The 27,596-nt window shown below is 34.9% G+C and overlaps 4 protein-coding genes across 8 annotated transcripts; 2 read left to right on the top strand and 2 right to left on the bottom strand.

Annotated features, from left to right (window-relative positions):
• Nucleotides 1-139: 139 nt before the first annotated feature.
• On the bottom strand, nucleotides 140-7,333 carry LOC113736919 (uncharacterized CRM domain-containing protein At3g25440, chloroplastic). Of its 4 annotated transcripts, none has more exons than XM_027264128.2 (8): nucleotides 6,994-7,333; nucleotides 5,388-5,853; nucleotides 4,282-4,683; nucleotides 2,335-3,126; nucleotides 1,467-1,591; nucleotides 950-1,263; nucleotides 753-860; nucleotides 140-552 (listed from the first exon to the last, which is right to left on the bottom strand). In XM_027264128.2, exons 1-4 carry the CDS (start codon nucleotides 7,098-7,100, stop codon nucleotides 2,974-2,976), a joined length of 1,128 nt encoding a protein of 375 aa, XP_027119929.1. In that variant the 5' UTR covers nucleotides 7,101-7,333; the 3' UTR covers nucleotides 140-552; nucleotides 753-860; nucleotides 950-1,263; nucleotides 1,467-1,591; nucleotides 2,335-2,973. The 4 variants fall into 4 exon arrangements, with proteins under 4 accessions (XP_027119929.1, XP_027119932.1, XP_027119930.1 ...); XM_027264131.2 differs by having other exon boundaries at nucleotides 140-547; XM_027264129.2 differs by having other exon boundaries at nucleotides 1,467-1,539.
• A 671-nt stretch (nucleotides 7,334-8,004) lies between these two features.
• LOC113737689 (syntaxin-61-like) lies at nucleotides 8,005-12,465 on the top strand. 2 transcript variants are annotated; one of them, XM_072083543.1, is made up of 8 exons: nucleotides 8,005-8,259; nucleotides 8,492-8,601; nucleotides 9,898-10,011; nucleotides 10,379-10,492; nucleotides 10,683-10,876; nucleotides 11,705-11,795; nucleotides 11,973-12,038; nucleotides 12,214-12,465. In XM_072083543.1, the coding sequence occupies exons 2-8, from the start codon at nucleotides 8,545-8,547 to the stop codon at nucleotides 12,322-12,324; spliced, it is 747 nt and encodes a 248-aa protein (XP_071939644.1). In that variant the 5' UTR covers nucleotides 8,005-8,259; nucleotides 8,492-8,544; the 3' UTR covers nucleotides 12,325-12,465. The 2 variants fall into 2 exon arrangements, with proteins under 2 accessions (XP_071939644.1, XP_071939642.1); XM_072083541.1 differs by having other exon boundaries at nucleotides 8,005-8,322.
• A 3,010-nt stretch (nucleotides 12,466-15,475) lies between these two features.
• LOC140038564 (probable ion channel CASTOR) lies at nucleotides 15,476-21,358 on the bottom strand. Its single transcript, XM_072083947.1, has 10 exons — nucleotides 20,739-21,358; nucleotides 20,460-20,531; nucleotides 19,171-19,782; nucleotides 18,358-18,540; nucleotides 18,081-18,140; nucleotides 17,790-17,993; nucleotides 17,426-17,674; nucleotides 16,282-16,380; nucleotides 15,837-16,031; nucleotides 15,476-15,610 (listed from the first exon to the last, which is right to left on the bottom strand). The coding sequence occupies exons 1-10, from the start codon at nucleotides 21,252-21,254 to the stop codon at nucleotides 15,476-15,478; spliced, it is 2,325 nt and encodes a 774-aa protein (XP_071940048.1). The 5' UTR covers nucleotides 21,255-21,358.
• Nucleotides 21,359-25,222: 3,864 nt separating this feature from the next.
• Nucleotides 25,223-26,809, top strand: LOC113737779 (putative EG45-like domain containing protein 1). The gene is made up of 3 exons (XM_027264953.1): nucleotides 25,223-25,346; nucleotides 26,306-26,580; nucleotides 26,669-26,809. Exons 1-3 carry the CDS (start codon nucleotides 25,238-25,240, stop codon nucleotides 26,672-26,674), a joined length of 390 nt encoding a protein of 129 aa, XP_027120754.1. The 5' UTR covers nucleotides 25,223-25,237; the 3' UTR covers nucleotides 26,675-26,809.
• The last annotated feature ends 787 nt before the right edge of the window (nucleotides 26,810-27,596 follow it).

The following is a 27,596-nucleotide window of genomic DNA, read 5'->3' as shown; positions in this document are numbered from 1 at the left end:
AAAAAATATATAAATGCAAGAAAAGATAATAATTAAAATATATATACACACACACACACACATAATAACTTAGGTAAATTCCAGGTGTGTTACAACTTACAAGGAACAATTAGAAAAACCCATAAACTATCCAAACAAATTATAAAGGCAATTAGCACATTAGTTTTAGTATTCCAAATTTGAGCTCAACATTCTCCCTCCCAGATTTTTGAGAGAGAGAGAGAGGGCGCATTTCCGTGCAGATTTGTCAATACATTGCGTGATTGTGGCTAAACTTGTCAATACATTACGTGCAGATTGTCAATACATTGCGTGATTGCAGCTAAACATGATTATAAAATGTAAATTTGCATCATTGGGATCTTTGACATTTTTCCAAGATTATCTACAGTAGCCTTTGAACCAAATTGGTATGGCGACCTTAAGAAACTCATGCACCGATGACATGGGAAGCCTCACACTCCCCACATCAGATTCATGCTGTCCACCTCTCCCACGGTAATCTGATCCTCCAAGCTTCACAAGACCATATGCATCAGCACAATCGCTGCACTATTTTATCAAGAAAAGGTGATACAAGATATCATTACAAAGCCCACATGCCCCAAAAGATGATGGAAGTGAATACATTGTATTCTTGTACTCGAAAATGAAAATTTTCTTTGAAGAAGTTGCAGATGTGAGCAATAAGTTTGGAAATCCAATAGATGAAAAAGAAAGTAAATGAAGGCAACAGAGTATGAATGAAGTACCTGCCAGTTTTCCATCACTTCTGCAAGAGTCTATTCCATGCAAGCCTGCTTTTGTTAGCCTTCTGATCACGGCAACCGGGGATTTTAGCGCCCAGGGATGTGCCAGAACTGCAACAAGAACTCTCAATCAATCTATACAGAAGTCATATTGACCAACTTAAGAAACGCACAAAATTTAACTATATCACACTAATTACGTGGAATAAGCAGATCCACCATCATAAAGATATCTTGAAAAGGCCTGTTTTAGGTTCTCTACATGGCCTGCTTCAACCAAAGCACGAGCAACATGCAGCCTCTCAGGAGCAACACCTGTGCCTGCAATCTTGGTTATATGCTCCCACTTGAGAGATAGCTTCAGTTTGTTTAATTTTGAAACCATGCTCTTTGCACTTAGGAAACGTCCATTCCTTATGCAAGTATCAGCTTCACTAATTCGTCTATCCTTATTGGTCCCCACACACTATAGTGTGCAAGAATACGAACTGGTTCTTCTGATCCCATCTCTCCACTGTTTATTTATGTTGAATATCAGAAAGAAAATAAAACGTGCAAGCAGGAAATAAATATATCAGCAATCCATTAACAATCAATGAAACTGTGGCACAAGACAGCCAGTAAAGTTAATAGAAGAACTACCAGACCCCTAAAACATGTGTTTTAGCTACTGTTTTGTTAATGCTAGATATGGTTAAGCCAAAGAGACAACTTTACCTTGGACAGAAAACTGCGCTAACTTCAACTCCTGGAACAATCTTGATCCCATATCTGAAAGCTGCTTCCTGGGCTTCAGGTATACCAGACATTGTATCATGATTTGTCAACACAATTACTTTCAACTGTTCAGGATATACATACTAATAAGTTGTAGTAGTCTAACCACATAATACACTTTAAAAAAGCATAGATTAGTAGCACATGTCATGCTAATAATATTAGAAGAACAACAATGGAGCGAAGATCTTATAAAGAATTGAACTATAAATTCCATAAGAGGGGGGAAAAAGTATTCATGGCATATAAGTCCATCAAGGTAAATAACACATATTATCGGTGATGATGAATTGCAAACATTGAAAAACATGATTCTAGAAGAAACGAGCACAGGGGACGGTTTCCAAACAGACATCTCTAGTGGACAGTGCTAATGGTCCAGATGTAAACCACTGAAATTTCACAAAATCTAAGCTGTGCAGTATGCTTCTCAAGAGTGTTATGACAACTTTCCAAACAGTTTTCCCCCGTTGATGGATTCCAGAATCAGAAACTGGTTATCAAAGTAAACTCTCCCTGTTTTCTCTCAGATTAAAATATCCTTATGAACCACCTGCATACACTAAAAAAGACCAAACAAAAGAAAGGCAGTAGTCTTTTTTCTTGTTAAATATGTAAAGACTTCAACTTTTTATAGAGCAAAACACGATCCTCTGAGCACAATCATAAATTAAAAACAATTCCAATATCAGATTCTTCAAAACACAAACAGAACAATTTTCATTACAAAATGGCTTTTCACAAATTCCCAAATTTAACATACAAGAATTACTAGGATAGACAAAAATTGAATTTGGAGAAATCTTACGCCATTTTGGTGGGCTCTCTCAACAAGCTTGGTAGGTGATAATATCCCATCACTGTGAATCGAATGAAAATGAAGGTAAAAGACCAACTTCTTCAGATCATTCCAGTGCACCCCAAAGTCATCATAATTTCAGCGGTAGATGAAGAACCAGCAGAATGGTCCAAGAAGACCCATTCACTGGGATTTATATGCTACAGTTTGTACACTACTCAATCTTCTCTTGCTATCATCTCTCTTCCTTTTCTTCTTTTTGTTTTTTATGCTGCAATTATTAGAGCAATTGGTACCATTTGGCTTCTTTGGGCTATCTTTTCACCCAACATTGGAAATTGTTTAGGGAAATCTGTCATTATAAGAGTCAAGGAAATGCTAGACAGGCAGGGGATCTTTTTGGACATGGGGACTTTATAGGGGAGTGGATGTTTCGGGTAGAAGTAGAATCACTTGTAGCAGCAAAGAAGAGTTAAAAAGATTGACACCTCTACCACAAAAAATACATGAGTCATCATTTCCAATCAGCAAATCCAAAACATAATCCCAGAGAAAGAGAAAATTGAGATAAATGTGGATCACGTGGATAAGTAATTTAGGGGGCCAAGCAATATTTGTTTTCTTACAGGAAAATATTGCAGCAAACAATCAAGTATCAATAGTTGTACTCGGAGGCATATTCTCCTTTTCTTTTTTGTAATGAACAAGGTGTTCAAGATAATCTTCAAGCTCTTTTTCCAATTTCTCGATAAACTGACTTGTGTGCTCCAGGGATTGCTCATATCTATACTTTTCTAAGGCCTGCAGCAAAGAAATCAAGAGGCTGATTTGAAAAATTAAGCTCATTGTAAAACCCAAAATTTTCATCTAACATAAAGTTATACATAGCTGATTTGAAGGAAATCAACAAATATCATCTCCTTTCAAGGAAAGAATGTTTAAGAAGCAGCTATGAATCAGAAAAAGAAAAACTGCCAAAGGAAATGCCCAGCAAGTTACAATAGGATCACCTTTTAATAGTCCTGCAACACCAGATAATAAAATGTATAAACAAACATCTATTGCCACACCTCAAAGCAAAGCAAAAAACAAGATTATAATTATAGGCACTGTTGTAAGTGCCAAGTAACATGTTAAACATTCTACTAGTCCACTCAACTCATGCAACACAATATATCAAAACAGAAGCAAGTTGCAAAGAATATTTCCATGCCTGTTCTTAGGTAAACCCCAAATTTAATTTGCAAAAAGCTCCAATGGGGTACCAATGTGGATCCCGTTCTGTCTAATCTACCACGAGTCACCATGTTAAAATCAATACATGTCAAGAAACATCCTAAACTTAAGTTCCTAAGGGAGTAGGAGGTGGCAACTGATGTGCTAGGGTTTGAGCAAAAACCAAATGATCACCAACTGAAGGACAGGTAAGCACTATGAGAAACACAATCAGCGGAACCCAATTAGATTGATGCTCCAATAAATCCTTCAACCTAAAAGTAGGCCGCATGAGGACACAAATAGAGGAACCAATTAGCTTGATTCTTCAATTCAGCATTCAAGACTTCAAGTTAGGCCCCTATTTTCATAATTACACTCTCCTGAACCCAGTCCTAAGAAAATGGTATAAGTAACATATACAATTTCCTTGCATTCTTCTATCCTCAGACCCAGTCCCCCAAAAGAAAATGGTAGAAAGCAATTGGAATGGGGAAAGAAGAGAGAAGAAAGGAGAGCAAGGAACGGATGAATAACAAGGCAAAAAAATTTGGGCAAGGCAGAAAAAAAACTTTGGAGAAGTAGATAGGAAATGGAAGAAGATAATTTAGAGGTTGAAGAAAAAGGAAGGAACATGTAAGAAGAAAAAGAAAAGGGGAAGAGTAACCCTCTGTGTTCCCTTGATTTCCAACATTTTTAAAAAAAAAATTATCAGATGTAGATTAAAGAAGTAGGGATTACCTTAGCTTTAGAGAGTGTATCTGGAGGTGACATAACAACTGGTTGAACATAATTCTTCCCACGATAGAAGATTATAATGTTGTTAGGTTTAATGTCAATAACAGTTCCCTTACTTAATCGAGCTAGCTCTGCAGCATATTCGTGAACCTGTCCAGGCTTGCAAGGTTTGCAAATGACCTTAACCGTCTCGTGCTTCTTCCAATGGAGATGCATATTAAGAACAACACCTCCAAATACACCTCGTCTCCCAACTGGAACATAGTTTTTCTTTTTCTCACCAGTACGCTTCAGGTAAAACCTCTCTTCTTCAGTTAAAATTTCAGGATCATATGCTTCCACAGGAACTTTAGATACCTCATATTTCCTCAATTTCTCAATCAGCCAAGCTTCCTTTCTTTTCGCCTGGAGTTTTTCAATGAAACTTACCATAAGTACCAAACCAGATAAAAATCCCCCCACCAAATAAATAAAATCCTCCACCAAGTGCACTCCCAAAGGATATTTTTCATGTGCATGTGTCAGGGTAGAGGTGAGGGTTTAGCGTAGGTTTACTTAATAAAAAAGGGGAAAAAAAGAACTAAGACATTACAAACCAAAAGATGGAATTGGCTATTTAACCATTTGAGTCCATAATTCTGCTCATTTAGTTGATCAAGAAGCTTCAATGGCACAATCAATGCCTACAATCCATTTATCATGGAGATTTTCTTTTCCTTTTCATTTTCAAAAAACACAATACTAAGTGAGACTTTGTTAGCTAACTTTGTGCACCAAGGACTTAAGTCTTTATCATGTTTAAAATGTTAAAATTCTATCAATGAGAAGTTTAAGGGGGGAAAAAAGAAGAAGAAGAAAACCACAAAAACTTGGTGAACAATTTGAGAAAATAAATAATGTAAGATCTTTTTCCTGGTACCATTGATACATATAATTGGCAACATCTCTGTATGTATCCCCACTCCTTTGAACGCAATAAAGATTAAAATGGAAAGGCAACAATTGTGAAAAGAAAAGAACAGGTTTGACTGAAATAGCCCTAAAAGAATGGTAAAACAATTGCAAAGACAGGCACGGCATAGAGAAGTATAAATCAAAATCTCACCAACCTTTTCAAGTTTATATCTTATCCTAACTTCTGGGTTTGGAGAATTCATTTTCTTTTTTGCCTTCAACCTGTAGAACTTAAGCTCATTAAGTTTTGCTTTTTTGGACATTTTAACCTTCTTGCCTGCCTTCTTTGCTTTTCTTTGTGACCCACCATTGACTGCCGGACTACCAAAATTAAACCTGACACCATCTTTATCTGTCTTCAGCTCAATCGAAGGATTACTGATGTGTCTAACTTGTATGGATTTTGAAGAGATATCATGTGACTGCAAAGCCAGCAATCTATTACTTAATAATGAGCTTTTCTTCATAGAAGGTTTAGATTCAGGAAAAGGTTTTTCTAGCCAGGAATCTCCTCGGTGTGCGCTTGTGTAATGATGGTGAAAGTGAGAAAATGAAGTAGCTTCAGGAAAACATGGAGAACTAGAAATATTTTGGACTAGGAAGTCATAAAGAAACAATCCCCTGCACAAAAACAAACATCAACATCAGGTTCAACCAATTCAGGAAAAGAGAAACAAGGCAAGGAGTTGACAACAATTGGAGTAGAAGGAAATAAGAAGATTCAGCTAACACAGACAAAGCAAAGAATAGAGTTCCGACATTTCCTGCAAAGGAAGATGATGGGACATTTTGATTACATTCCGACAAAGTATACATACTGTTGCTATCGTGCCTATATGTACCTGGCCACATGGCTATGTACAGAAATTTGTCCATCCTCATTTCTTTATGAGCAAATGCTATACTACCTCAAAGCTACAAGCTTCTTTAACTTTGGGTCATATGCATTGCATAGATTTAAGGTTTGTTTATATGCACTAGCATGCATATATGTCTCAGAGCAACAAAGCTAAGAGTAAAACTATTTGTGCAGCTATAAACCTGGAGAACATGTTAAAATTTTAATCGAAACTTAACTTGAAAGACATAGAGAACATATCAACAAATGTAATTCCTAATTCAGCAATAATAAATACAATACAGTTTTTTCTAAAGAGATTTATTTTTGCTGTTTATGTTGCATAATTTCTTCCCCAAACAATCCAATTTGTGTTCTCCTCACTTGACTACTTCTCGTCACACAAAACCTCGCACAGTAGTGCCTGGCTAAAACTACTTGAAGTTAAATTGGAGTTCGAATTTCATGTCAATGAATGCACTTGCTTAATGAAAGTTAAACAGAATTCAACAGCCACGATGGTGGAGCACTGGATTATCACTATATAGCTTCTTCTTTTATACAGGAAGAGAAGTTTTGCAACCTATTATGTATGGTTAATGAGGGAGCTTAACTGAATTTTGTAAATTTGTTCAAAAAAAAAGAACAAAAAAAGGCAAAAAGAACTACTTTCTACAATATTAGATTCTTCATCATATTGTATCTTAAGCAGCCACTGCAATACTACTACATCATAAATAAACACATAAAAAACACACACAAAAAAGATCAAATAAAATTCACCAAAAAAATAAAAATAAATAAGCATATGTCAAACTAAACGAAAACCAAGAGAAAAAAATTAACTTCAACCCTCAGCAAGAAAATTGCAGCCAAAAAAAAAAAACCAATGAAAGCAGATTGAAATACGAAAAATGAGTTACCTTCGGGGAGACGTTAGAGTGGAGTTGTTCTGAAAAATATATTTGGAAAAGCCGCCGCTGCCGGAGCCACTAGTGGCACACTTCTTCAGTGAGAGTCTGGACAACATGATTCTCTCTACTCAGCTCGGCTTTCCATCTCGTTTAATCAACTCTCAATCGGAATACACAAACGGATCAGGAAGATTTTCCGACGACTTGAGCTTCTTGAGATGTTAGAGGAAAATGCCAGGGAACGGGGGTATAGTCTGGCCCGGAGGAGTACGTACGACGAAGATCGGAAGAAGAAGAAGAAGGGAAGGATTATTAGTTTGGAGGTAAGGGAACGGGGACTCGCAAGTTCCATTTCCAGCCATTTCACGGCTAGGATGAAGCAGTGTTCAGTGGACGGTGGAGATGATGCCACGCAAGCAACTTAGTTGCTTCAGCAAAACGTCGACGTTTTAAGCGGGAAAATGAAAATATGGCGAACCTTTAAAGGGCAAATGACCAATTTCGCTTTCTAAACTTTTTCACTGGTCAATTTAGTTCTAAACTTCTATTTGTAGCTAATTTCATGCCTAAACTTATTGTGTGGTCTAATTAAGGATCTTGTGGTGGCATGATGACTTGAATCAATATGACTTCTAATTGTCCAACTAAATAGGGTTATTTTAGGAATATCATTCACAAGATTGTAATAAATCAAGTAAATCGTGTAAAAAATCACATGATTAAACTTTCTTAAATTTCATCTTTTTTTTTTACAGGATTTTAAATTTTTATATGGTGATTTTTTATACGATTCACTTGTTTTATTACAATCTCGTATATGATATTTCTATAATACTCCTGTTTTATTAGTCAATGAGGAGTTAAATCAATTGTTAGAATTAATGTTATCACCGCAAAGGTTCTTAATTGGAATTACCAAATGAGTTCAATAATCAAATTGGCCAGATCAGCACCGACAAAAAAGTTTTATGCATGGAATTGCCCATTTTTCAAACTATTCCAATTTGCTAATCAAGAAAATTTCTATTCTCTCTAAAACTGGACAAAAGCAGAAGAGTTAGAGCCCTATTTATGCTTTCACCACAAGGGCCCAGATAGATATAAAAGCCCAACTCATTTGAGTTTGATTGAACGTATGAAAAAGCCCAGTCTTTAACTGTTATCAGAAAATGATACAAATATGATTAAAGGGAAGGGAAATAAAATAATCCACATTAAAAAACGTTTGTATAACGAATACGGCCCCCATCAAGTTGTTGGTGAAGGAACAAATCTGTAAGTTTTGGTCTTCCGTCTGTTGTCAATTTCTTCTAAGAAGAATTCTTCCTTAATTTTCAGGTTAGCTCTTTAATGTTTATAATATTACTTTTCTAATGATAGTAATATTAGATAGAACTTCCAGGTATGTGACTGTGTGTGATGGGAGGTGTCTACTGTGTGATTTTGAGGAATTCAGGTCTTCAAAGTTGAAATCTGAAATGGGTTTTTGTTGATTTCTTGAATACAGTTTATACGGAGTAAAGATTGAATTTTTGGGTAGAAATAGTAAAAGAAAAAGGAATGTCATCTTCAGCTCAGGACCCTTTCTACATTGTTATGGAAGAGATCCAAGATTCTGTAAGTTTATTTCTTCTTGCAAAAATTAATATTTCGTTTTCAGATCAGTGTTTAGTTAATTATGCTGTCAAAATTGTTTTTTTTTTTTAATATAAAGTCCATGATTGTTTTTGCTTTATGATTCTGATAATTACCATTACTTTGTTCTAATATTTCTCTTATCAATGTAGATCAAGCAGAATGAGGCATTTATGCTTCTCTTTTTGTAGATATTTGGATGATTACGATTAATTACAGTGACATGGTTATTGCTTAATTAAGTTCTATGGGGATTGCCTGAAATCTGGAATGATTATGTTTTAGAAGACTGCAGGCCAAGATGCTGGATATGGTAATTTGGCTTTATTGCTAGGATAATTTGGGAGGCCCCAATGTAGAACGTCATCTTTGAAACTTTCTTGTTGAATCTGCTCAAATTGGGTTTGGATTTGTTTAGGGTTTTCCGTGGCTGCTAAAGATCTAACAATAGTAGCATATTTGTGAGATCATGTTTGTGCTTCGTGGGCATGTTTGACTGGGTATGCATGATGGGCTACTTGTGTTGGTCGTAATATCCAAAATTAAAAGTGCCTGGGAAGTAAAAGACAGAGAAAGTGGCTTCTTGAGTTAAAAGTGAAAAATTCCTACTTATTCAATAAAAGTGTTAGAAAATGTACTTGTTTTTAATCCTTTTGGAGGTCATTTGTATATGTAGGTATTCCATGGCATTGAAAATCAGGATAGAAGAATAACATGACCTTTTGTTCAAGGGGTCTCTTAACTTTTAGATATTTCTCTCCTGAATTCGAACTGTAACTTCTACCTCTTTTAGCATTTTCCACTTTTTACCTTTTGTATGATCTGAAGTATGTTAGGTAAATAAGATGCAGAGTTGCCACAGAGATTTTGATACTCCCATACAGGATGTTTTAAGGATTTCAAGAACCAAGACCAAAAATTGATTTGCTTTTAACCCACACTTCTAAACCTTACTCTTTCCCACTTGTCCATGCCTTGATGTCATTTGTGCTGACATAAGTACATTTGCTTGGGTGGATACATGCAGACGCGGACAGACATGTACTTGGTTTTTGTATACGTCTGAAGAAGCACAAAGATAGTTAATTCTTCACTTGCTGCAATTAGAGCTATCACTTCATGTCCTACTAATTGTTGATGATGTCTTATCTTCAAATGCTCTTGGATCTCAGCCACCTCCCTTGGAAAAAAATTTTTGTTGAGCGTTCTGTTTGTGTGGTCATGCATTGAAATTTTCTTGTATGTGATATTTAACTTGTGAATTACTTTCTTGGCCAGATTGACAAGTTGCTATCTAGCTTTCACAAATGGGAGCGTCTTGCTCCAGATAGTGGAGAGCAACTAAATCTGACCAAGGAACTTCTTGCTGGTTGTGAGAGCATTCAGTGGCAGGTATGCATTGCAGTTTGTAATCATTGAATTAGGATTTCTCCTTTTCTTTTTTTTGATGTGCCTAAAATGACAATCAATCACATATCTTCGTAATTGTCCATGAAAGTAGCATGGTTACGATTTTGCTTTGAAACTCAGAAAGATGCATTTCGTAATGCTTAATGACTCCTTTCATCTTATACTACATGGTTTTTTGTGAATTCAACAACTTATATAAATGTTAAATTTTGTAACTTCCTCTTGTCATGGTGTGATTTTTTTTTAAATGCCAGTTTATTTCCCCAGATTTTCTCTGAAGGTTTTGGGTTGCATAAAGGTACACATGTATCTTTCATAAATACTGAAGATCTGTTTTTGTGATAGGAAGGTGGATGAATTGGATAAAACAATTTCCGTAGCAGCAAGAGATCCTTCATGGTATGGTATCAATGAACCAGAGCTTGAGAAAAGAAGAAGATGGACAAGCAATGCTCGAAGTCAGGTATTTGTTTATAAGTTGTTCCATAGCTGCTATAATTGCAACTTGTTATTCCTTGTGTTACTGTACAGGAATCTTCTTCTTCTGTTTAGGCATAATACATACTACCCAATGAATAACTTATATACTGGATGGATTTGCTTTGGATTTATCAGACACTTGAGGTTAACAGACTTATGTGTTGGGTAATTAGGTTGGCAATATGAAGAAGGCAATAGTAGCTGGGAAGGAGTCTAATGGCTTAAGCTCTTCAAATGTAAATGGAATGCGTAGGGAACTCATGAGAATGCCAAATTCGCAACAGACGGACAGATCCAACCAGTATGTTACACAAGCTAATGATGATCTCATATCCTCAGAATCAGACAGACAGCTACTTCTCATAAAGTATGGTCTTTTGTTTCATTATCAACCTCTTCCCAGCTTATTCTGTTTGATTTATTTTCTTTTGCTATATTCTTTTTTTTTTCCTTGTCTTGAACATGATCTGTTTGTGTTCCTGTTTCTTTCCTCAAGTGATGAATATGCCTGACCAAACAACAATTACAATACAAATGATTGTTTGTGAATATATAGAATTTTTCTGGTTAGTTTTCCCAGGATTTAAAGTTTTGGTTTCACAACATTTGAATGTGATTTTGGTTAACATCTTTAATTCTTTCTCTCTCAACAAGAATATGAAAAATAACTTGGCAACTTCGTTAGAAGGTTATTCCCCATTAAGCATCTATTACTTTGATTTTTTGGTAAAACAATAGGCTGAGCTCTAAGAATAAGTAATAAGCTATTCATTTATCACTTAATGTAATATACACTTAAATGTATCAAATTTAGTACTTAACAATTCAGTAACTTAATGGATTCAGATTTCAGTTTTAAGACTGATCAAATGCACCCTTAGTAATTGCTTGTCAGCATTTCAAGGAAACTTATTTTGTCCATTAATTGAATTTATTTCATATTTTTTGATGTTTTTTTCTAAATTATAGAATTGAAGGAAGATTTACATAATTAGTGAAAACAGTTTTTAAAAAAAATTGAAAGTAAGCATGATTCTTGTTAAGTGTGAAACTGCAAGAATAATAAAATTTTTTAGACTGTTGAAGATTTCAAAATTATGGCCTGATTACTTGATCAACTACTAGATCATTCAATCTATAGTCGTATTTTTGGAGTTTTATTCATTTCTATTGTGTAATAGTGTGGCTTATGCAGGCAACAAGATGAAGAGTTGGATGAGCTCAGTGCTAGTGTAGAAAGAATTGGTGGTGTTGGCCTTACGATACATGAAGAACTTCTTGCACATGTACTTCTTTTGACACTTTTTGAACTGTCATTTCCATTCTGGAGAATTGGTATTAGAGTGAAATTTGCTGCATCTCTGTTGTGTAGTTACCTATCTTGTGTCCAAAGATTTTCTTTAGTCAAATATTTCTACGAAAATCAAACAGCACTCCTAAAATCCAGTTTTGTTGGTGTGCAGGAAAAGATTATAGATGACTTGGGTACAGAGATGGAGGGAACATCAAATCGCCTTGATTTTGTTCAGGTTAGTATTGCCATCATATGACTTCTGCATCTTACTTTGGTTTGTACCATTCCTATCTTTGAATGTAAGAGCTGATATTCCACTTATTGGCCTCAAGTATATCCCTTGCTCCTCCCCCCTCTTTCTCTCTCTTTTGGTCTGAATCTTGTTTAATTGAAGTTACACTTCTCTGCAGAAAAAGGTTGGCATGGTAATGAAGAAGGCTGGAGCCAAGGGTCAATTTATGATGATTTTGTTCCTTCTCGTTTTGTTTATCATTCTGTTTGTGCTGGTCTTTTTCACTTAGTCTTGAAAGATTTTGGCATTTAGTCTATTGCATGAGGGAGGTTACCACTGTTGGAATAAATTGGAAACTTTTGGTGGATGTATATGAATTAGAAATTTCTTTCCCGTATATGAATTAGAAGTATACCATCATTGGAACGTTGTTGGCTGTGTTGTACTTAGCAGAGCTTCTTAGTTTCGATATTCTTTGCACATCATAGAAGTTTACAGCAAAATTTTGTCCGCTTTTGCATCTGATTACAAGATAGCTAGATGTTATGATGCCCAAGCAGCAAAATCAGTTATTTGCCTTTGTGTTCTGCTTCCTAGTTAGCCTTGACTCTTTATGATTCTTGTGCCCCGTCCGGCAAAATGATTTTGGCTATTCAAAAGTTTGGTAGTACCAATAGTTGATTGAAGTAACACTTTTTTTTTTGGCATCTTTGTAATTTTTTTTTTCAAGAATATGATAGAAGTTTGGCTTAGAATTGCAGATATCTATTCAAAAAAGGCTTGATAGCTTCTTTTTAAAAAAAAAAAAAAAAATTTCCAGAGAGGGGACAGGAGGATTAGAACTTAAAATCTCTAATTCTTGGGGCTCGTTTGCTAATTTAGGGCGCGTTTGATAAAACTGAAGTCTGAAATCTGAAGTTTGAATTCATTTAGTTATTGAATTGCGAAATATTAAATTTAATATATTTGATTGCATATCACATTAAGTAATAAATAAATAATTTATCACTTAATTTTGGAAGTAAGTTTTGTCTAAGAAATTCAATGTCATCTAATTAATTCAGATGTTCAATCTTTGATTATCAAACAGTCTGGATATGTTAAGATCTGAATTTATTGAGTTTAAGTGTTGAATCTGAATTTATTGAGTTCAAGTGTTGAATTGGATTATTAAACGGAGCTTGAGTTCACCTTTTCCTTCGGAGGTTTGACTTTAATGCCTTGTTTGGATCCTGGACTGTGGGAAGGAATTTGACATATCTTGCCTTGCATTTTTTCCCATATCAAAATAAGACTCAAGAATAAGTGTATTTTTACCTTTGATTGAACTTATCTTGAGTACTATCAGGATTAAACCCTTTTTTTTTCTTGCTTTCCTTTTTCGGTGAAATTCTTGACTCAACTATTAGTTCAGTCTCATTCCCAAAAAAAAAAAAAAAAAAACCTATTAATGTTATAAAACTAATAAAATAAACTACTATAATATTAAGTGAAATATTTAAGAAAGAAGTAGAGGAATGGAGAGTGATTTTCTTATATTCCAACCAATACAAAAGTCCTTTAAAAGGGTGTCAATGTACCTTTTTATATAGGTACTACAAGATTAAAGGAACATCAATCCTATTAAACACCCACTATTACAAGAATATGAAGAAGCCTATGAAACGGTTCTTCCACTAAATGAATAGATTTATGGATTGTAACTTCTATACATAATGTATCCATAAATCAAGAATTAATCCTCTTGGGAATACAAAGGGACATCCATACTTTTAATTGTTTCATAACACTCCCCCTTGGATGTCCATTACATAAAGAATATGCCTCGTTAAAACCTTACCAGGGAAAAATCCATCGGGACAAAAACCCTAGTGAAGGAAAAAGAGTACACTATTCTTGTGTATTAATTTCTCCCCCTGAAGCAAACATCATTTGAGATCTTTTAATCGTCGCATTTCAATATGCTTCACCAATTGCACTGAGATATGGTACTTCAGGACCAAGTATCTCTCCATCTTCCTCTTGCGGTCTAAAAGAATCTTTATTAGGATCTAATGATCTGACGATCATTGGAGTACTTAATATATGTGTCTTATTCATATAAAACCGCTTTAATACCTTTCGGGTATATGCAGTTTGGTGGACAAAAATTTCACTTTTTAAATGCTCAATTTGTAAATCAAGGTAGAATTTTGTTTTTCCAAAATTCTTGATCTCAAAATCTTTCTTCAAATATTCAACATTATTTTGAATCTCTTCAGGAGTTCCAATCAAATTTAGATCATCAATATATATAACAATGATCACAAAATTTGATCCATTTTTCTTGGTAAAAACATATGGACATATTGGATCATTGGTATAACCTTCTTTAGTCAGACATTCATTGAGGCGGTTATACCACATACGTTCAGATTGTTTTAGGTCATACAAAGACCTTTGTAATTTAATAGAATAAATATCTTTAGAATTTGATTTGCATGCTTCAGGCATGTTGAATTCTTCGGAAATTCTCATATAAATATCATTTTCAAGATTTTCATATAAATATGCAGTAACGACGTCCATTAGACGCATATCTAGTTTTTCATGTACTGCAAAACTCACAAGATATCTAAATATGATAGCATCCACTACAGGTGAATACGTTTCATCATAATTAAATTTAGGCCTTTGTGAAAATCCTTAAGCTATTAGCTTTACATCTTTAGGTGTTTGGACTACAAGTCCAAAAACTTTTCTTTTAACCAGTGAGTCTAATTCAGATTGGATCACATCTTTTCATTTTGGCCAATCATTTCTATACCGACATTCATCAATCGATTTAGATTCATAATCCTCATCAACTTCTATAATATCAAGTGCTACATTTTATTAGGCTCCAATTAAATTTTTTTTTTATGATTTCATTCTCTTCAGGAGTTGGCTCTTCAGGAGCAACCTCTTCAAGAGATTGAATTTTGTCATGACATTTATTTAATCTCCGGAGATATTTGAAATCAATTTATACTTTGTTTAGGTAGGCCGGCCTTAAATTTATTTGTAGCACTTGTGCATATCCTTCAGGGACATCAATTTTAACCAGAGTATTTCCTGCAGGAATAACTGATTTAATGACTCTTCTGGAGTCGATAAATATAACTTTCTATAAATGAAGAATTTCTTGAACTTCTAGTTCACATTATTTTGTATGAGGATTGAGGAAATTCAATTTTTCAAATGATTTCCTTTCGGTTGATTTCTTCCTCCCCTTAATGTCGGGAATCGTAGTTCATCAGAATAAATAAATCATTTAATAGATCACCCATCAAATATTTTACGATATTTAATCGTAAAGTGATTCATACCCGACATAAATTCTAAATTTCTTTTTGGAGCCATATATAATATAAAGGGGGTATGTATAAATATTTGTCGGCTCTCAAATATTCTCACTTTTGTCAAATCATATATCCATTGGGATCAGTAAACTTGCAAAGTACCTGAATATCACGGATAAGAAGCAATGTGGCAAGAGATCTGGAATCAGCCTGGATTGCTGAATCTTCAACTGATTCATCAGCTAAAATTAAGATCTGCATATAAATAGGAGGAGCTTTGGTACAGAGAAGGAGATTAGACAATTCAAAGACTAGTAGTTGTCCAGATAATCACTACTTGAACCAAGATGTTGGTAATTGGTCTAAAGGTACCACTTTTTAATGTTGATTGGACTTTGGCAGACCAGTTTACTGGCGACAATTTTCTGTTAAAGTCATAAAAGAGATGCTTATAACACAATTACAAAAACAGAATACTTACAGAATCAAAAGATTCTAATGGCAGGCTTTCAAGGTGACGTCGAACAACAGCATTTCCTTCACGGTTAACCAGCGTTATATTGACCAATCTGCTGCTATCAAGGCCACCATCTATGAGCTTTTTCTCCCTTTCCTTTTCGGGAACTTCATTGAGCATCCACAACTCTGAATCAGGTGCTAAAAAGGCATCCAATACCTAGCACAATAGTGTAGACTTTAATATGGCATGTAAGTCATAAGATGTTAGATGTTATGTCTTAGGAAGCCAAGGTTGATATAATCAAAGAAGGATCCCAAATTGGAAGAACTTAAAGGTTGTGCTCCATGTTGAGTAATGGGATGCAGATGCATATCAGAATGTGTTCTGTGAATAGCTTGGCCGCATTGAATTGCATAAGACACTGGTATAAGTAGTGGAAACATATGGTAGCTTCTGACAAGGATACCATAATCATATCTTCCATATCTCGACGCCAACCACAAAAAAGTATGCGCTCTGCAGATTTTGGAACAATAAAATCCTTGGGTAGATATCCTCTCTGAACCTGCAGCATTCAGGTGAAAAGAGAAAAGAATTAGGGGCTATGATTGATAGAGCTTACCACAATCATATCATCAATGTCCCGCCTCCATCCACAAAGTAGTATCTTCTGTGGCTTTCTTGCTGGTCGGGTGATGGGCATGAATGGTGCTTCTTTGACCTGAATAACCAAATTAACTGTGTGTCTGTAAGTTTTGTTTATGGTATGCCCCACTTAGTTGGATTCCATCACAGGAATCACCATACTGTCAAGAGCAGAAGAGCATTTCTTTGCTGAGTGGCCTACCATTGGATGATATTCTTTCTTTGAAATGATTAAGCACTTTCTTTCCAATTCTCCAATCAGACAAGACGAAAACATTGGAAAGCCTTTCAGAGTGCTTAAAATTTAGTATGTGGTTTCACTGTTGTAAGCTCTTAACGAGCAAGCTTATTTTGAACACACCCTTAAATTTAGAAGCAATAACTCTATGATGGTAAAACTACAGCATTGCAACTGCCCAATGGGCAATTTACTCGATCTGCAGACAAGTAGCTTTTCCACTTGCAGAAGTACAACCACATACTCCTAACCCTTCCAAGATCCAAAAATGACATCACACTATTCCAATTGCCTATCTAGTCATTCTGATCATAAACGCAGTTAGACTGACCAGTTTACCAGAACCAGACATAGATGCTATTGATCAGCTTGATGAATCAACGTATGAAGAGTCAACAAACAGCTCAATACTTGAAGAGGTCAAAAGTTGGCATCTTTTATGGTTGAAGGAAGTGGAAAGCATATCTTTGTATGTGAACTAATAAAGGCGATATCAATCATGTCTATTCCATCTTTTGTTTTCTCATATCTGTTCATTCCCAATTTTCTATTTATTTTTTCCACATTGCTCCCGATTTTCCATTTATTTTTTCCGCATTGCATAATGTTATTTTAACATGAGGAAGCAAACACCTTGACTAGGCATGGGTAAATTCTGAATGGAATTGACATAAAAAATATGAGGACAATTTATATTATGAGCATGTTATAAAGAAAAGGGAAGCACCGTAGGCAGTGCTGCTGGAGCATATGTATCATCGTCTTCTGCAATCACAAGAACTTCATCTCCTTCTTGCAAAACATAGGAGTCGTCAGGATTCAAAATTATTTTTCCACCATACGATGCTGCCTTGACACCACAAGGAATAGCATCAGGGAAGCAAATCAAGACTTCCTCAAAGGGCATTCCATCCAACTGAGGCCATCTTTTGATGTAGAACTCACAATTCTCAAAGCCAAGAATGTCTTCCCATATCTGCCAAACCAAGTCCATACAGACATGTAGTTTAAGTTGATAAGAAACCAATTGCAGACCATTCAGTTTCTTGCCTGCATGAATACTTCAAAAGCAGAAAGCAAGTAAATTTGACCTGCGCAAGGCCTGGTTGCCGAGCACATTGAATCATTAGCCGCCCAATTACATCATGTGCGACAACTGTTTCAACTAGATCTCCACCTACAAGTTTAACAAGGACTTCATTATCAAGATCACTCAGTTCGACCACTATATGTCCCCTTAGTCCTTCTTTGACTCCTGTTAAGCTTAGAACTGTCCGCAAGGCACGAGCATCACTCTGTATAACAAAGAATAAAGAAAGAAGTTCTTCAATAGTAGTCCACTTCTTAAGTATCAAAGATGATGATTTCTTTCATGAAGCTACCTGGTCGGCATTTCCATCTTCGGCAAGAATGACAATTGCACGAGCCTTAGAGACAGATACCTGGCAAATTCCATGCAAGCTATATTAGAAAATCAGTTCAAAAATCAAGAAACCTTAATTTGATCAAACTATGATAGAAGAGCAGCTAATTATAGCCACCCATTTGTGAAAAAAAGTATAAAGTAGGCCAACTTACTTCATGGATCAAAAAACAATGATAAAAAAAATTTTGGATAGCTGTTTGTTTCATGTGATTAAGCCCAGGAATAGGATATACCTTTTTCAGGTCGGCTAAAATCAAAGGGCTTCCACTTCTGCATAGAACAGATGTTCCTCTAAAATCAAATTCCATTTTAGCAATGTCAAGCTCCATCTCTTCTTTGTCTCTTTCAGCCATAACCACAACCATTCCACCACCCAAACTCTCATTGGCTATAGCAAGTTGATTCAATAGAGATCCCTGAGCATAAAGAAGTATTTTCAGGAATTACAATGGTGGCTTATGCTTGCAATCACATGAACAGAAAATAAATTCTGCTGTACAAGTAGAGTTAAAGCTGAGCACGCAATTCTTATCTGCTCTTATTTATCGGCAGTCAATTTCAGCAATTCTACTCTCTTTTGCCTTAAATCCAAAGTCCCCGGAAGTACCCTCAAGGAATATGGAATAAACATAAGCACAAACATCAAAGAAAAAGGAATCTGAACATTTGCTAGCATTCGAGATGTCGATCCAAGAATTACTAGATAAAAAGCCATAGTAATGTACAAACTTATTCTATTGTAAATCAAGCATTTACACATTCTTTGTTTGAAAGCAAAGCAAGTTTGATAGCAGATGATGTAGAACTAGATAAACAGAATATAAATGAAAAATACATCTTCATCTCTCAAAAAAGAATTTATTATTGATACCAGGGCTAAAATTGGATGAGATTTTGGAGATTAAAAGGAGGATAAAAACAAGGTTATTATGTATCACTAGACTGATGGAAAAAATAAATAAATAAAGAAAATGCTTGCAGGTACTCCAAAAGCAACACTAGAAAATCTACTACTTCTAACTAAGGTTTGAAGGGCAAAGGCTTACCAACTTGTCACTCCACCCAAGGATAAGAGTGTGATTTTGCCCTACAACTTCACTTCTTCCTTTTCTCAGTGAGTCAAACTTCTCAGAAATTGCATCTGAAACGAGTCCCAGCATCATTGCAAATACGAGCATCCCACCAAAGCTAATGGACACTGACACTAACCTCGGACCAATGCCCTCGGAATTAGCATGATTGCCTGAGTCTGCAACATAGGTCCAAGATAACCATAGGGAATCTGCTAAGCTGTCATCTGTAACCCCAAAAAGTGCTAACCCGCCAAGACAAATAAGTAGTACTGTTGCAACTAACAAGGCGAGTGGCTTAGCATAGGGATGAACAGATAAAAAAGCATCAACCCTGTATGCCAGCTGCTTGTTTAAAGATACTTTCTCTGTGAGAATGTCAGACAATCTTCTCGAATTCGAGACATAGTCAACATACTTGAGAAAAAGAAATGGAATTGATAGCAATGCTAGTGAGGCGACTACAGCTATGTTTTTCAAGCTTTTGTTGGAAAGATGGTTTATGTCGTGTGTCGTTGAATCAATATCATCTATAGAATCAAGCAAACTGCAAACCAGTAACCGGTGATTGAGCTTGAAAATTTGATCCTGCAATTTGTGGAAAAGGAACAAAGAGGAGAAAAACAAAACAAAAGGTGATCAAAAGGAATATATGGTGTAGTAATATCATCTATGGAGTAGTTATTAACTTATTATTCACAAAAATATTAAAGAAAATCAATTTTCACAATCGACAAAAGATAAGTATCTATCATCACATGGGACTTAAACAATGTTGATTGCTTGATTAATTGAAGCCTAAACAGAACTACCATACATTCAAGTAACAACTTAGGCAAAATGTGGAATCCAGCGGTAAATGAAATCAAAGCTAAATTCTTTCGAAACAATTTAACCAAAATATTTAAGGTTTCACCAGAGTTGATACTTGACAATGCATCTCAAGCTAGCCAAAGCCATCATGTTATGGTTTTAATTGAATCCCATAGCAATTTCAAAACTATTTAGCTATTATTATTATCAGAATGTGAGAAACACTGCTAAGCTGTTAAATGGTTACATTGTATTAAACTTGTGCACTAAATTAAGCTGACCTTATGCTAGATTCAATCTTTAGATGAATTTAAAGTCTATTCTTACACTACATATTTCAAGATTTCTGCTGTTTACCATCTAAACTTGAACACTATTACATAAACTAATATTAATATTCTACATAAAGATCAAAATTTGTTAGTATTAAGGTGGTGAAAAACATACATTACCTGTAAACGAATAACCTCATTGTGTAACGCAAAATTTTTATGCACCAACGACGAAAATGCTGTTACTAATACCTGCAACCAAACACGCCGGTGCCACGTCAGCTCCGCATACTATTTTACACAGCAAACAGGAATACATGAAGGACTACATGTGTTAAGAAAGAAACATAAGGGATAAAATTAAACCTATTCAAAAACATAAGGGACTAAATTGAAATTTTGTTACAGATTTGTTATAACATGCCACGTAGAACTGCAGGAGTTAAAGTCAAAACTCACTGCAGCGGTGAAAGCCGTTTGCCAACGAACAATCAACCGGCCACCGAATAAGCCAGTCAGCCTCTTACCCGCCGGCTCCGTCGTCGTTTTACTATCCTCCCTGAACTCAGAAACGGCGTCGTCGGACTTGCTCTTAATTCCTTGACCACCAATTCCACCGCCGTCGTTCTGACTCGTTGACTTCTGATTTCGCAACTGACGACTAAGGTAAGCAGAACCGCGTCGTACACCGGCATACTTGGCGTAGTAGTTAGCCGGCGGAGGAGGAGGAGGAGGAGGAGGAGGAGAAGAATTAGATATTGAAGGAGTCCACGGCGGCGGCGGAGGACTGGCCGGAAAGCTCTGAAACGACGGCGTTGCAGCCCGTTTTGGATAAGGAGAGGAGAATCTACGGATGGATGTTCTTGGGATATGGTGGGAAGAGTTTATGAAGGATTGGGAAGGGAAGAACCAGTCGCGGTTGCTAAACGACGTCGACGGGGAGTCCGATGAGGAGTCCATTCTGTCCAAGGACATGGTTGGAATAATGGGAAAAGTTTAGGGGCCTTAGGAGTATTAAAAATATTGTCAGCTCAGGGCCTCAGGCCTTTCAGTTGGTGGGGCTTTATTGCAAGTTCGGGTTTCAAATGATCCAATAATTAATTCATTGGCTTACGTCATTAAAAAATAAGAATACTAATAAAAAAAATGGATTAATTTTTGTGCACCGATAGTGTTGTAATTTTTCAACACTAATATATTTGGATATTTGCCATATATATATAAATTGAATTTCAAATTCATATTATATGATATGATCTAAATTTGTTATTATAATAAAATTATACACTAAGTATAAAAAGTTACCCTAAAAAATATGATTTTTGTTTCAAAAAAGGAAAGAAAGGTTTGCAATAGTTTATTTGGTTACTATGTAATTAGACAATTAATTAATTCAACCACTAAGTGTTAATAAAATATTGTATTCACACGAAAAGGAAATAACAAATGTCTAATAATATTATCATATAAGGTTGAGGTTTCAAAATTTAGAAATTCTAAATTCACATTCTTTTTCAATCTTGATGAATATTTGGAGTTTTATTTACTATACATTACGTTATGAATTTTTTTGTTGGAAGAAGCTTATGATTGTATTTATGAATCTATTATAATATTTTTAAACATTTTCTAACGAGTACTCGATAGCACATTCAAATTATATCTAACTTACCATATAAACATACACAATTATAATTCTTACATCCCTGCATTTAGTTTTTCTAACTTAACCACACTTTTCTACAAAACTCACACCTAGGCACCTCATTAGTCGATCATATTTTAATACATTATATCAAATAACTTTTTTCATTGTCAAATAAATCATTTAAAAATATTATTTAGGATCTATGGAGCCCCAAAAAAATAGAACGGTAAAAGGTGGCAAGAACAACTATTCATTATCTGGTTTTACTTGCTCGGAACATAGTCAGTATTTCTCATAATATTGCCATATGGTAGAAGATTAGTGTGCAACCGTTTCGAGCATGGATAACTTTAAAGTTAATATGGTTTGTTTTTCACTTTTTAAGTCATAATAAGATTATCAATATTTCTCAGTTTAGCTAGCTGGCATAAATTTAAAGTAAATTCTTAATTTGTTATGAAAAAAAAAAGTTTTTCTACAAGAGGTGTTGTTTTAGGGGTTGATTCTAGGAGTAGAATCTTCGCATTTATGAAATGCGAAATTCATGTTTCTGATTTGATAAATGTGAGATTCATGTTTCTGAAAAAAAAAAAAAAGATAAAGATTTTTGGTAAAGAAGTGCAAAATGCGAGCGGTTACTCCTGCGGTTACTGATATGACATTTAAACACAGTTTCTTTTTCCACACTTTGAACTAATACTCTCCAAATCAATATCCTCTCTTTTAAACAAGATCATTTTATCCTTTTTTTTAGTGCAAACTCACCTCGTTTACCATACCATGAGCTCAAACACACATGCACACTTTTCCAACTACGAATCTTTCCTCATTTCATTTCCACTTAAGCTAGATCATTTTACCTATGAACAAAAGAGATTTTGCATGTAAAATAACAACAATCACAACTATTCCATTTATTAGCTTAAGGTGCAAGTTAGTGACACAAAATGGACAATTTATACCACTTGATCTTACAAATGGACTCAATACTGATATAGAAAATATTCAAAAAGAAGACAAATTTAGCTCTTATCGGTACCTCCCCTCGGCATTGCAAAATAACATAGACCTATGTTAACCTTGGTCTCTAACTTTTGATATTTACAAAACAATGGATAATACTAATATCTCTTCAAAAAATATTTCAGTTGTAAAGCAAATCAGATTCAAAAATCAAGTGCAATTGAAATGGACAAAGGTTGCTGAAAACTGTCGGACGTTTGGATCGGACGTCCGATAATCATTGCGTAACTTCGGACGCATGAAAAACTCCACCACCGGACGTCCGAAAGAAATAAGACATTCCCCCTAGATCACTGATCTCGATCAGACGCAAGCATCGAACGTCCGATAGGATCCTTCAAAGTCGACAAAACCATCAGACGCTGAATATGTCTCCACCGAACGTCCGATAGAAACAAGATGATTTCTCAAATCTCTTTGTTTGCTGTCGGACGCACAAAGAGCTTGCACCAGACATCCGATAGAATTGAAGAAAATTTTTCAAACTCACTGCCTGCTGTCGGACGCAAAAAACAGGAGTACCGGACGTCCGATACTCCAACGGCTAGTTGACTGTTCAGCTACTTTCTATCCGTTGGAAGCATTAATGATGCACTTTGTTGATCTCCTATAAATAGAGTGTGGTCAGAATCTTCAAACAACTTTTGCACACTAAAGATACAAAAAATCTAGAGTAATTTTAGTGAGAAAACACTCTCCAAGAAAGTTTTGTAGTCTTAGTGGTGTGAGGTTCATTGTAAGTTTTTCATTTGTGAGTGAATACTTCATGAATGTAGTTCTGTGAGAGTTGTCCTGAGGGATAGTAAAACTTCCTAACTTGACTGAGTGGAGTTCGGGGCAAGGAGGAGGTGAACCTACCTTTGTACATAAGAGTGATTGTAATTCATCAACTTAACAAAGCTTGTTTGAATTAATCGACAAGCTCAAGAGGAGTTGGGTAGTTAATTAGTTTGCAATTCTTTCCTTTTTATTTACTTATTGTTACATTTGTGATCTTTACATTGCTTATCTCTTCTACTTCTCTCAAGTGATTTTGTTCATTCATTAATTGATTCATTGTGTGATCACTTAGAAAAGAGGGTAAATTTCATATTGAGAAAAAAGTATCCATAACTAAATTAGGTTTTTAATCAACCTAATTTACCCCCTCTTAGGTTGTCTTCGATCCTTACAACCTATTATTTATACAATTCAATTTATAGCTTCTCATTTTTGGTTAGACAATCTGCGTCATCTATAATCCTGTCTCTATACATTCACGTCCATATTAGTCAAAAAAAACCCCTTAAGTTACTTCAATACTAGCCCCTATCTATGTAATTTATGCTGTTGCTATTTGGAAAAAAAAATTAACCCTTAAAATTTTTTTGAGAGCTCGCATTTAGCAAATGTGAGCTCAATAATAATAATAAAATTTTCACGTGAGCTTGCATTTGCTGAATCTGAGCTTATCTGAATCTCGTATTTACTGAATGCGAAGACTCCTGGTCAGAATCCCACGCCAAATTCACCCCATTTGCAGAATTTTTTTGAAATTCATCACAAATTTATAAATTCCTCCATAAATTTGGCCCTTTGGAACTTGTTAGCATAAATTTGGCCTTTCTTTACTAGGTGGTCAAACAATGCAATTTTATCTAATTAAGCAGCACAATAACTATCCAACACTTAATGAACCTGCAATCTTATAGAAACCATAATTATTGGAGGCAATAAACCAAAATTTGTACTAAATTGATTTTCATAATTAATACATTTTTATCCAAAAATCGAAAAAGAAAATTTTCATCTATGTTAAAAAAATGGGGTTTTCAGACATCCGTTAACATATATAATATTCACCTAACATACCATGTATATGCATATATTAACAATTATTATCCTCCTTTACATTTATATATATTTTTTCCTATTTAGTCTTACCTACCCTATTTTGTATTTATTTACTTTATCTAGTTAATTTCACATTTCCAAAAAATATGGTATCTGAAATATAATTTAATGAGTGCGTTATGGACATCCATTACACACATCGTCAAGAAAATGAATGGTAGATGACAAAAACTTTGAATGGTAATCTCCAAGTTGGTTAAACCATAAAAGTCCCTTCTTTTATGTGGAAATACTTCTTAATTAGTTGGAAATGCTTTCCTTTTTCCCCCTTGGGATGTCCTCAAACTTTGAACTATAAAAAGGCATGGTCAATTCCAATACAGTATATGTGTGTTTTAGCATTCATAAGAATACCGTTAGAATTCATCATAAGAAAAAGAGAAAGAAAAGGGAGATGACTATGAATAATTTACATGCCCTCGTAGTTTTTGGCTTTGTGTCAGGTCTTGTATCTCCATCTTTGGCTACAAAAGGAACAGCGGTATACTTTACAAGATACTATCGTGAGTACCATTTTTCCAACTCGAATTTTTGTTATTTCTTGATTCCAGTATCAGCAATAGGGATATTTACGGGTTAGATCTTATCAATTGTTTCCAGCTTGGATTTTATTATTTATTATGTGACTCATATCCAAATTCTTTCAAAGCGGATATCCGTTAATCCTGTATCTGTTTTAAATGAATAGGACCAATCAGATATTTGATTTGCATTGAATATTTCATTTTTTATTCTAAGTATATGAAAAGTATACGAATGATTAGAAGATATAGGCGTAGATACCAAATTTCGAAGTGCAATTTTCTTATCCACTGAATTTTCTATTTGAGGGAGAAAGTCTTTGATTTCTAAAATTTTGGAGATTTTTCTTATCTGTGTCTTGTATGTTATAACTGGTTGTTGTAGTAGGGTCCGATTTGCCGATGGGGCGTGAGAATAAGAATATATCGTCTTTGGGGAAAAAAAACACGATCATCCAAACTTTTACCCCCACAAATATAAATTATGAGAGTGGGTTATTTTACTAATATAAGAGTTATTACTCTAGATTACTTCATCCTTTGTTTGTCATAAGATAGATTTACATCATCCTTTCCATTTTTTTTGGGATAAAGGGGTTCAATAGCATTTAAAAACAAAGTAGAGGCCAATACTTCATCCAAAATTTCTATGATAATATGCTTCCCAACTTAACAACCCTTATATAATTCAAAGAAAGTATAGACATAAGAAATAAGAAACAATTACACAAAATTAGTATGGATTAGCGGATTTAACTTTAAAAATTAAAACAAAAACTACTACATGGATCGGATCGAATTTATGATCTGCATCCAATTCGGGTAGCCTTTGATGACTCTAATATATATATATATATATATATATATATATATATATCTGTGTGTGTGTGAGATAAGTGTTTATATATGTCAACATATTTAACATGGGGTTTCATCTGCAGCAAATGCTTGCTATAAACTTCCAACCGGCATTAAATTTGTGTCCCTCAGCGATCAATATTGGGATGGTGGAGCTAGGTGCGATAAAAGGTACAATGTTACGTGCATAGGGCCAAGAAACCAAGGTTCCGCCACCCCTTGTACTGGTGAAAGCGTGGTTGTGAGGACCATTGATCACTGCGTCGATTGTGAACAATCTATTGTTCTTTCAAAAGAAGCCTTCACGATAATTGCTGACCCTGACGCTGGGACAATTGATGTCGAATTTACATTATTAGTAAGTGAAATTTCAGAAAAAAAAATCATTTATTTAAGCTTGTAAGCAAGGTAATAATTTCGTGACTTTTTTTATTTCATGGTTGCAGGACTAAAACCGGTTGCAGGACTAAAACCGCTCAAAATGGGAGTATTTGGACGGTACTCAAGATATGACCTATGAGTTTGTTTTACATTTAACTAGTGACAAAATCAATTGTAAGGAATAAAAGGTAAGTTCAGATTGCAGAAGCATGCAACAAATGAGTGCAAGAATTTCATCTCGCTCTTTGCACCCACTGGATTTGGGTTTATTTCATTTCACAATATTGTGAAAAAAAAAAAGATTGAACAAGGTATCAAAGAGCAAAAGTTATTAGTTAAGAGGGTAATCATGAATGCCCCTACTGGGTTGCTCGGCTGGCTTCGATCGTCTGTCTTTACAGCAAGATTCCAAGTTCGACACCCACTTGCTACCGTTGCTGGGTATCTTCGGGGAGAGCTCTGCCCAGCTTAGGGGGATTAGTTCGGGTGATTCCGGAATACCCCTTCAGATCGTAAAAAAAAAAAGAGGGTAATCTTGAATTGATAACAATATATATTTTAACCTGCACAACAAGCAAATATCTCAACAATAAGCAAAAATCTCCACAAAAGAGAAAAACATGTGCTAATATTCTGTATATATATAATAAAAAAAAATTTTTGGATGATGGAAGCTCAAGATAGTGTAATTTCAACCAATGCGTCGAATTTTATTTTGTTAATTTTTCTACCACATTATCAGTTAGGCTTAAACAGGACACATATATGAACTAATAAGAGCATAAAGTGTTCAAAATTAAAGTTAAAGGTGCAAAGTGAGAATAGTATATAAGTTGAGAGCGCAAAGTGAAAATAGTCCAACATGAATTTTGAATTATGGAAGATTTTGAGTTTCCTCAAGAAAGGAGAAATATGGAAGATTTTGAATCTTTTGTACTTTGCATCTGTATGCATTATTAGGTCGTGAGCATTTGATTTATTGTACATAAGAAA

This window comes from Coffea arabica, chromosome 3e (genome assembly GCF_036785885.1).
Source record: "Coffea arabica cultivar ET-39 chromosome 3e, Coffea Arabica ET-39 HiFi, whole genome shotgun sequence".
NCBI lineage: Eukaryota > Viridiplantae > Streptophyta > Magnoliopsida > Gentianales > Rubiaceae > Coffea > Coffea arabica.
The sequence above is the reverse complement of the archived record's forward strand: the minus strand, read 5'-3'. Positions and strand labels throughout refer to the sequence as shown.

Bases quoted from the DNA above. Each gene is read 5' to 3' on its own strand.
- LOC113736919 (XM_027264128.2), bottom strand. From the start codon at position 7,100: ATGTTGTCCAGACTCTCACTGAAGAAGTGTGCCACTAGTGGCTCCGGC. The intron at 4,684-5,387 runs GTTGGTGAGATT...GAAAAACTCCAG, and splicing joins TAAGATATAAACTTGAAAAG to GCGAAAAGAAAGGAAGCTTG. The intron at 3,127-4,281 runs GTAATCCCTACT...TCTTTGCTGCAG, and splicing joins ATACACTCTCTAAAGCTAAG to GCCTTAGAAAAGTATAGATA.
- LOC113737689 (XM_072083543.1), top strand. From the start codon at position 8,545: ATGTCATCTTCAGCTCAGGACCCTTTCTACATTGTTATGGAAGAGATC. The intron at 11,796-11,972 runs GTACTTCTTTTG...GTTGGTGTGCAG, and splicing joins ATGAAGAACTTCTTGCACAT to GAAAAGATTATAGATGACTT. The intron at 12,039-12,213 runs GTTAGTATTGCC...ACTTCTCTGCAG, and splicing joins ATCGCCTTGATTTTGTTCAG to AAAAAGGTTGGCATGGTAAT.
- LOC140038564 (XM_072083947.1), bottom strand. From the start codon at position 21,254: ATGTCCTTGGACAGAATGGACTCCTCATCGGACTCCCCGTCGACGTCG. The intron at 19,783-20,459 runs GTAATGTATGTT...CACAAATTGCAG, and splicing joins ATGAGGTTATTCGTTTACAG to GATCAAATTTTCAAGCTCAA. The intron at 17,994-18,080 runs GTAGCTTCATGA...TTTGTTATACAG, and splicing joins AAGATGGAAATGCCGACCAG to AGTGATGCTCGTGCCTTGCG.
- LOC113737779 (XM_027264953.1), top strand. From the start codon at position 25,238: ATGACTATGAATAATTTACATGCCCTCGTAGTTTTTGGCTTTGTGTCA. The intron at 25,347-26,305 runs GTGAGTACCATT...TTTCATCTGCAG, and splicing joins ATACTTTACAAGATACTATC to CAAATGCTTGCTATAAACTT.